Source organism: Colobus angolensis, unplaced genomic scaffold (assembly GCF_000951035.1).
Source record: "Colobus angolensis palliatus isolate OR3802 unplaced genomic scaffold, Cang.pa_1.0 Scaffold116, whole genome shotgun sequence".
In the NCBI taxonomy this organism is placed as follows: domain Eukaryota; kingdom Metazoa; phylum Chordata; class Mammalia; order Primates; family Cercopithecidae; genus Colobus; species Colobus angolensis.
In genome coordinates this window covers 4,186,153-4,195,647 of record NW_012112697.1, presented here as the reverse complement: position 1 = coordinate 4,195,647, position 9,495 = coordinate 4,186,153, and the positions used below count along the sequence as shown (strand labels likewise).

The window sequence follows — 9,495 nt, the reverse complement described above, 5'->3', positions numbered from 1 at the left end:
GAACTCCTGACCTCAGGTGATCCACCTGCCTCGGCCTCCCAAAGTGCTGGGATTACAGGCATGAGCCACTGAGCCCGGCCTGGGAGTTCTTAATATATCCCTTTAGGTGGCCTATTAGTTTCATGCCACACGATCTTTGTCTTCCCAGAAGGCAGATCTAATGAAGCTCAGCTATTACTCTGATCAAATGTCAATTAGCTTTGATATTTAAGCAAAGCTTAATGCAGACTTTCCTGCCCTGCAGACCTTGAGTTCATTTCATTTACTTTATTTTGTGTATTTATTTTTTGAGACCAAGTCTCACTCTGTCGTCCAGGCTGGAGTTCAGTAGTGTGATCTCAGCTCACTGCAACCTTTGCCTCCTGGGTTCAAGCAACCCTCCTGCCTCAGCCCCCCAAGTAGCTAGGATTACAGGCATGTGCCACCATGCCCAGCTATTTTTTTGGATTTTAGTAGAGACAGGATTTTGCCATGTTGGCCAGGCTGGTCTTGAATTCCTGACCTCAAGTGATCTGCCTGCCTCGGCCTCCCCAAATGCTGGGATTACAGGTATAAGCCACCATGCTAGGCCCCATTTCATTTACTTTTAATAGACAAGCAGCATTAAATTAAATATATTTAGTTGGTTCCATTTCACTGCAAGGTGACAGGAGACTCACATGGTCAGAAAATGAAATTACATATTTCTACTTGCCACTATTGTCATGCACAATGAAAAGATGATTTTGTGAAAAGGGTAGGGTCAGCTTCAGTCCCCAAATAACAAATAAATAGAAGGTCCTCTGAAACTAGCAAATCTCAGTGTCTTTTCTTCTTTAGTCAAGCTTAGTGTATCACCTGCGAAGCCTTCATGGCTCCCTGATCAAATGCGTCGCTGAAAACAGCCCCTCCCGAGGGGTCTGCTCTTTCGTTGTAGCTGAACATCTGTGCTCACAGCCCCACAGTAAAGGCCCTTGTAATGGCCACCTCTGAAGAGCCTGCAAAGTCCCACCTACTCCACCTCAAAACAATGTTCTTTCGCTTGACTCTGCAACTTCATTTCTGAAACTGTGGATGTGTGATATTCTCCCCATCTCCATGGCCTGTTTTTCCATCTGTTTTTCCTTTTTTTTTCCTTTTTTCCCTTTTTTTTGAGATGGAGTCTCGCTCCGTCGCCAAGGCTGGAGTTCAGTGATGTGATCTTGGCTCACTGCAACCTCCACTTCCCAGGCTCAAGTGATCCTCCTGCGTCAGTCTCCCGAGTAGCTGGGATTATAGGCGTGCCCCACCATGCCCAGCTAACTTTTTTTTCTTTTCTTTTTTTTTTCTTTTTGAGACAGAGTCTCGCTCTGTGGCCCAGGCTGGAGCGCCGTGGCGCAATCTCGGCTCACTGCAAACTCCACCTCCCAGGTTCACGCCATTCTCCTGCCTCAGCCTCCCGAGTAGCTGGGACTACAGGTGCCTGCCACCAAGCCTGGCTTTTTTTTTTTTTTTTTTTTGTATTTTTAGTAGAGACAGGGTTATACCGTGTTAGCCAGGATGGTCTCGATCTCCTGACCTCGTGATCTGCCTGCCTCGGCTTCCCGAAGTGCTGAGATTACAGGCGTGAGCCACCGCGCCCGGTGCTAATTTTCATATTTTTAGTAGACACAGGATTTCACCATGTTGGCCAGGGTGGTCTCAAACTCCTGATCTCAGGTGATCCACCCACCTTGGCCTCCCAAAGTGCTGGGATTACAAGCATGAGCTACCACGCCTGGCCTCCATCTATTTTTCAACTCCATTACTAGCTCATCTTGGCTTTGACTATGGTGCAGGGAGATAGAGCTGATGGATATATGCTATGTGGGCGTAGGCAGTGGCCACACAAGCCTGAAGTGGCTCCCCTGGCCTTACTACAATCACACCATCACCCTATCAGCAACTTTCCTCAAATCTAATCAGGCTCTTGGACAGATGGCTTTGTAGGTGAACACCCAACTCCTATACTTGCCTTGTTTGCTAACCTATCATCTCTACTAAGAGTACATTTCCAGATGCCTTCTTGGGGGTCACACTTGTGTCTATTTATTTATTTATTTATTTATTTGAGACAGGGTCTTGCTCTGTTGCCCAGGCTAGAGTGTAGTGGCACTATCTCGGATCATTGCAATCTCCGCCTCCTGGGTTCAAGCGATTCTCCTGCCTCAGCCTCCCAAGTAGCTGGGATTATAGGCGCCCGCCACTGCACCCAGCTAATTTTTGTATTTTTAGTAGAGATAGGGTTTCAACATCTTGGCCAGGCTGTTCTCAAACTCTTGACCTCATGATCCACCAGACGTGGCCTCCCAAAGTGCTGGAATTACAGGTATGCACCACCTGTGCCTGACCACTTGTGTCTTTTATCAACCAGAGTGGAGAAACAATCCCAAACCCCTGGGATGGATGGCCTATGCTAAAATACTTCATTTTTTTCTTTCTAAATACTTCATTTTTTTCTTTCTCTTTTTCTTTTTTTGTTTTTGGAGACAGGATCTCACTCTGACGCCCAGGCTGGAGTGCAGTGGCATGATCTCAGCTCACTTCAGCCTCGACCTTTTGGGTTCAAGCGATCCTCCCACCTCTATCTCCTAAGTAGCTGGCACTACAGGTGTGTGCCACCATGCCCAGCTAATTTTTGTATTTTTGGTACAGATGGAGTTTTGCCTTGTTGCCCAGGCTGCACTTGAACTCCTGGCCTCAAGTTATCCTGCACTGGCCTCCCCAGGTGTTGGGATTACAGGCATGAGCCACCGAGCTCGGCTAAAGATACTTCATTTTATCTTCCTTGACAATCCTCACGTGCAAGCCTGCTGCATTTTGCTGTTTCAGCAGCAATTCCTAAATCTTCCCTAAACCACTCATCTGTGTATTAAGTAGCCTTTGCACATCCGCATTCCAGAATATACTCCTAGAAGCATCCAACTGTCTCCATTTTATACTTTTCCAGGACTTAAATAGAAGAAAGATTTGTATATGGAGGTTTGCTATTGTAATCTCATTAATGTATAAAATGTCAAAACCCTCTTAATTCCTCTGTTCATACTATTTTGTCTTCTACTTTTAAAGTAACCCAGTAAAATTCAGATAAAGTGCATAGTGCCTGGGATATAGTGTTTTGGATTTTGTTTGTTTTTTTGAGACGGGGTCTCACTCTGTCACCCAGACTGAAGTGCAGTGGCATAATCTTGGCTTACTGCAGCCTCAATCTCCCAGGCTCCAGCCATCCTCCCACCTTAGCCTCCTGAGTAGCTGGGACTACAGGTGTATGCCACCAGGCCTAGTTTTTTTGTATTTTTTTGTAAAAATGGGGTTTTGCCATGTTGCTCAGGCTGGTCTCAAACTCTTGGGCTCACGCAGTTCTCCTGCCTTGGCCTCCCAAAGTGTCCGGATTACAGTGGTAAGCCACTGCACCCAGCCTATATAGTTTGTTTTTAGTTCTCTTGTCAACTACTTGACTAATCTGTCCTCTCCAATGTAGGGTTTTGGCCAGCTGCAGTGGCTCATGCCTATAATCCCAGCACTTTGGGAGGCTGAGGTGGGTAGATAATCACTTGAGCTCAGGAGTTCAAGACCAACCTGGGCAACATGGTGAAACCCCGTCTCTACAAAATATACAAATATTTAGCCGGTTGTGGTGGCATGCACCTGTAGTCCCAGCTACTCAGGAGGCTGAGGCAGGAGAATGGTGGGAACCCAGGAGGCAGAGCTTACAGTGAGCCGAGATCACACCACTGCACTTCAGCCTGGGCAACAGAGCGAGACTCCGTCTCAAAATATATATATATATAGTATATATATTTTATATATATACACACACATATACATAGGTTTGTTTTTTACAAACTTTTCATCTGTTGTACCTCTGAATTCTCTTCAAATGTTGCTGTACTTTACTCAATCAGTCCATAATAATAGGGAACTCTTTATCTTTTTTTTTTTTTTCTTTTTTTAATGGAGTCTCACCATGTTTGCCCAGGCTGGAGTCAGTGACATGATCTCGGCTCACTGCAACCTCCACCTCACAGGTTCAAGTGATTCTCCTGCCTCAGTCTCCCGAGTAGAGTAGCTGGGATTACAGACGCCTGCCACCATGCCTGGTTAATTTTTTTTGCCTTTTTAGTGGAGATGGGTTTTTCACCATGTTGGCCAGGCTGGTCTCAAACTGCTTACCTGAGGTGATATGGCCCACCTCGATCTCCCAATGTGCTGGGATTACAGGCGTGAGCCACCGTGTCCGGCCACTATTTGTCTTTTTAACGAACATTTGGGTGGGAATGCTTATCTTCCCAGATCATAAGAAAATGGCTAATTATCTCAAATCTGCATAGATATTAATGTCAATTTAAGAAGGCACTTTTTGAACACCCTCCATAAGCAGTGCTAGAAGTAGAGAGGATATATAAGGAAACACATATGGCACATAGTCTCTGCCTTCTAGAAGTTCACTATGCAATTACTGAAATAAAATATGCACCAGGTGCAGTGGCTCATACCTGTAATCCCAGCACTTTGGGAGCCCGAGGTGGCCAGGTCACCTGAGGTCAGGGGTTCAAGGCCAGCCTGGCCAACATGGTGAAACCCTGTCTCTACTAAAAATACAAAAAAATTAGCTGGGCATGGTGGTGACACCTTAATCTCAGCTACTCGAGAGGCTGCGGCAGGAGAATCACTTCACTTGAACTTGGGTGGTGGAGGTTGCAGAGATCACACGGCTGCACTACAGCCTGGGTGACAGAGTGAGACTCTGTCTCAAAAACAAAAAAAAAAAGAAAGAAAGAAAGAAAAGAAAAACATGCACGTGAAACTGTTGAAAACAACACAAGGTAATAGTGTAATAGTGTATACTTGGTCTTCTGGTTTCTAGCCTCTCCCTCTTGTGATCCATCCCACAAATTGCTTCATAGTACCAAAATGCTGCATTCTAAATGTCACTCCCCTCTCCCTGCTTAAAAACCTTCAGTAGCTCCCTACAGACTACAGAATGAACTCTGAACTTAGCCTGGCATTTAGGTTTCCACAGTGTAGAGTTAAGCATCTCTAAGTTCACATCTTCTGACTTTTGAACAAATGAAACCTCTGCTTCATGTAAAGTCTCCTTGTCCTCTGAACATGTAGATTCCCGCTTCTGTCTTTGCTCACTTCACTTTTCCTACCTGATGTTCCCTCTCCCTGCCTCTTGTTTTTTAATTTTTTTTCAAATCCATTTCTACCCTCTAAGGCCCAGCTCAGACGCATGGTCTAGAGGCTTTTCCATTAAGCATTCCCCTTGCTACTTCAGTCCACAGGGCTCTCTTAACTTCCTTCCTCCTAACTTCTCTAGTACATACAATCTGCAGCATCTGTTTGGCACTTAACATATACTATCCTTCATATTTATATATCTGAGGTTACAATACAGTCTTATAAATCTTGTATTATTTTATAATCTAGCACAAGGATCTAGCACAAGGATCTGCACAGAGTAGGTATCTTATAATTGTTTGTTAATGTGATATTAAATATAAATCAAGTGCACATACCCCTAAGATAGGTTTTCAACACCTCCCCCAGCAACCGGACACACTTGAAATCCATCATATCCAACATCTTTAACCCTTTTTCTTTCTTTTTCTCTCTTCTGCTCAGTAAACTGTGTTTTACATTTAACCTTATCTTCTTCACAAATTAGTGTGAGCCTCTCCCCTAAATTCAGGTTACTCTTCCATTCCACCCCTCAGCATTCCCAGGTTCCAGAAGACAAAGTCCGATACTCACAGTGAACTTTATTTGGATTCGTCTGTTTCCGACGGGACATGTTTCCCTGATGCAAGAGCTCTGGTCTTTCCCAGTTTCACGACTGGATATGTCACTACCTCCTTGCAAGATGCTAACCTACAATAAAAAAGGTTATTGTTAGCACATGTCATTTTCCCCAGCACTTATACAAAATTTAAAGATAAAATGTCTTTAAAAAACAGCTCCTGAGCATATAGAACTCACCAGTTATAAATAATTGAACAATGAAAGAAAGAGAAATGAATAAACCTCTAGTCTAATGTCAAGGTCCCAGAAAGTTTAAGAGGGACTCCCTCGGAGGATTTAGAGAATTATACTCTAAATCCATCTTTGGAGTCCAGAATACTGTTAAGTGATCACGATCAAGGTCACAGGATAAAAGAGGAAGCAAAACTCAGGCAACCAGAGTTAGAAGTACTATGGGCTCAAGGGGATAACCCCCATGAATTGCAAAATGAAGCAAAAGGAAGCCAAAGAGGGTGGCAGCTCTCATGTCACATGCCCACTGGAAGTCAAGCCCTGCAGTTGACAAGAGCGAATTTTTCATGATGTTATCTTGCCTAGAGGTAGCAAAGGCATCTCATCCCTGCGAAACAGAAAATGTCTCAAATAGGCATCTGTAAATGAGAACAGCACAGGAAATAAAGCCTCTATCTGGTGATAAAGGTGCAATGCTATGCTGCACTGTGGATGACATGGCACTAAGCAAATCAACCTTCTAATGTTGAAGATGGACTCTCACCAGAAGAGACAGATGCCATCCACATTGATGAGTACTAATTCAACACCCCAGTGTGGAATATCACCTGGCCCTCCTCACACATTCCAGAGAGGTGGTCAAAGTTAATAACTTTAGAGGCTCTTCTCAATCTAGCCTCTGGATAGTGAAGAGACCAGTGAGAGGAACAAAGAGAAAAGTTCCCCAAATGAAAAATGCTTCCAAGACGTACATCTGCTCCCCACCCCATATAGGAGGGGATATATATGTAAGCCTGAAGGATCCTGATGAACTACAGAAAGAGTGCCCCAGCCTTAAGCATTGTTAGAGAATCCGAAATGGATTAGTATTGATAGCTGTGACATTGTCTTAGAAAGATAGAGTAAATAAAGACATAGAATAAAAACGGATTGTCTTTCCTACCAAAGACAGGAATATGGATCCGGTCACACTCTAAGTTTTCTTTCAGTTCCTGCCTTCTTGAGTTATACTCACACTGAATAAGCAAATATAAAATCATAGTTTATTGCCTTAAGAGGAGTTATGGGAGACTACTGCTAGCTATACTTTGTACTCTAGCTAATGAAGACTCACCTCCTGTTATGCCAACTAACTCCTCTATGTAGCTAGAAGAACCTCAAACCTATAATCAGATCCTGCCTCCCCTTACCAAAAGAAGAAAGAAACCGCAAATGGCAAAGACAGGCCTCCACAGGAAGTGGCAAAGGAAGCAGCTTTCAGGCAGTCTTCTAGCGTATCTGCATATCAAACACAGTTCTTTTCCAGACCTTTAATTAAAAACAAAACAAAACAAACCTCTAAATGTATACAATAAAAATCGATTTTAACTATTTAGAGGGCAATATACTGAGTGCTGATAGTGTATGTTCTCTAAGTTTTGTGTATGACATTTTTTTCTAATCAAGTAGTTGTTTTATTCATAGAAGCAGTGAATGAATATTACACTTTGGATTTCCTATATGTGTGTGGAATCACCAAGTGGAAATGTAATGAAATGCAGGCTCTATTAATATTTTAAAAAAATATGGCCAGGCACCATAGCTCACACCTGTAATCCCAGCACTTTGGGAAGCCAAGGCAGGCAGATCACTTGAGGCCAGGAGTTTGAGACCAGCTTGGCCAATATGGTGAAACCTCTACTAAAAATACAAAAATTAGTTGGGCGTGGTGGCGCATACCTGTAAATCCCAGCTACTCAGGAAGCTAAGGCATGAGAATTGCTTGAACCTGGGGAGGGGAGGTCACAGTGAGTTGGGATGGAGGCACTACACTCCAGCTTGGGCGACAGAGTGAGACTCCATCTCAAAAAAAGATAAATAGCTGCCAGACGCGGTGGCTCTCGCCTGTAATCCCAGCACTTTGGGAGGCCGAGTGGGTGGATCACCTGAGGTTGGGAGTTTGAGAACAGCCTGGCCAACATGGTGAAACCCCGTCTTTACTAAAAACACAAAAACTAGCTGGGCGTGGTGACACGTCTGTAATCTCAGCTACTCAGGAGGTCGAGGCAGGAGAATTGCTTGAACCCGGGAGGTGGAGGTTGCAGTGAGCCAAGAACGCGCCACTGCACTCCAGCCTGGGCGACAGAGCGAGACTCTATCTCAAAAAAAAAAAAAAAGATAAATAAATAAAATTTTTTTAAAAATAAAATATACTCCTCTAATGTGATAATCTATTGAGGCTAAATATATAGATACTCTATTATAGAAGAGAAAAACAGAATCTTGACTAATTTTTTTATTTTCTCTCTTCAAGATCAGAAATTGAAACTGTAAGATAAAGGTAATAAAGTCCCTTCTGAAGGAAGGCCAAATAATTTGAATCAGGCAACATTTCAATGCTAAAGCTGCAAGTCAAAAGACAGAGATGAGTATCTGCATATTTAAATCAGCAGTGCCCGCTGCATCTTATAATCCTCCTAGTGGCCAAATGGGGAACTGACCAGATGGTACCCAATGGGACTTCACACCTGAGTGATTAAGAGAAAAATAAGCAATTGCAGTCCCCTCCCATACAACAACACGAAAATAACAAAAACACCCACAAAAACAGGCCTGTAGGGTCATGAGCTGTTGAAAATAAATAAGTAAATAAATAAATGGCTCTGAAAGGACACTCTTGACCACAAAGCAAAATCTCAAGAGGCCAGATGACTGTTTTATAGGCAGTTAAAGCTAATAAAACCCATAGACATACAGCCCTAAAGGTCACTCATTCTGTTTTACTTTTAACGCTGCCTCAATTTCCAAGCTAAAATCTGAAACCAAACCAAAAATGTAAATAGCTGCCTGAACATGTGCTAGGAAGATAGGTAAACGGTGAGACTCAGGTCTAAAGGGATTCCATTTTAAGAGGAAGGCAGTTCTGTCCGTCTTCAGAGCAAGGTTAAGAGTCCTTGGGAAGGTGTAACGTCTCCCCTGAACACTGTCTCTGCTCTCCCACAGGTATTAGGTTGCAGCGTCTAGTGCACACCACAGACTTTAGCAACCAAAAAAACGGGTGAAATCCCAGCTTGATGAAAAGAGAGTGCGTTCCCACCTCCAGCTCTGGTGCAGTTCCCACGGAGCAAAGCAAACTCGACTGAATCCAAGTGATCTGTATCTGCCAAAAAGGAGAGGACAAGAAAGCTGGTCACTTAGTCGCCTGGCTGTTCACCTGACCCCTGGGGTTGGGTCTGGGGCGTGTGTCTAATCAGCCGAAATGGTCCCTCTGTTTCTTCAAGCACGAGCCCAGGTAAATTCCCAGGAATTACCAGACAAGAGCCGGACAAGAGCCGGAGGTCTTCCGAGGCGGCTCAGACAAACCCTTAGACAACACAATCTCTGAAATCTAAATTTAGAAGCTTTTCTGCGAGACCCAGACGCGGGGACTGATAACCCCCGGTCTGCACGCCCACGCCCATCCTCCCCTCCCCCAGCTCCACCCAAGGCTGTCAGACGCCGGGGCCGTCCCCGCCAGGGCCCGAGGAGGCGGGGTGCCTGCGG

The 9,495-nt window shown here is 44.2% G+C and overlaps 2 protein-coding genes across 6 annotated transcripts in view; one reads left to right on the top strand and one right to left on the bottom strand.

The window, feature by feature from the left end:
* Positions 1-9,495, top strand: part of IST1 (increased sodium tolerance 1 homolog (yeast)) — an 83,661-nt gene that overhangs the window by 28,433 nt on the left and 45,733 nt on the right. The window lies entirely within an intron of this gene.
* Positions 1-9,495, bottom strand: part of ZNF821 (zinc finger protein 821) — a 34,510-nt gene that overhangs the window by 14,548 nt on the left and 10,467 nt on the right. For 3 of the 5 annotated variants that reach the window (XM_011961748.1, XM_011961780.1, XM_011961773.1), the window contains exons 1-2: positions 9,050-9,382; positions 5,755-5,871 (exon numbers count right to left, since the gene is read on the bottom strand). In XM_011961748.1, coding sequence (XP_011817138.1) covers positions 5,755-5,794 — 40 coding nt within the window. In that variant the 5' untranslated portion in view covers positions 5,795-5,871; positions 9,050-9,382. Of the gene's footprint in view, positions 1-5,754; positions 5,872-9,049; positions 9,383-9,495 lie in introns of those variants that run through there. The other 2 variants (XM_011961764.1, XM_011961754.1) reach the window with 1 other exon arrangement.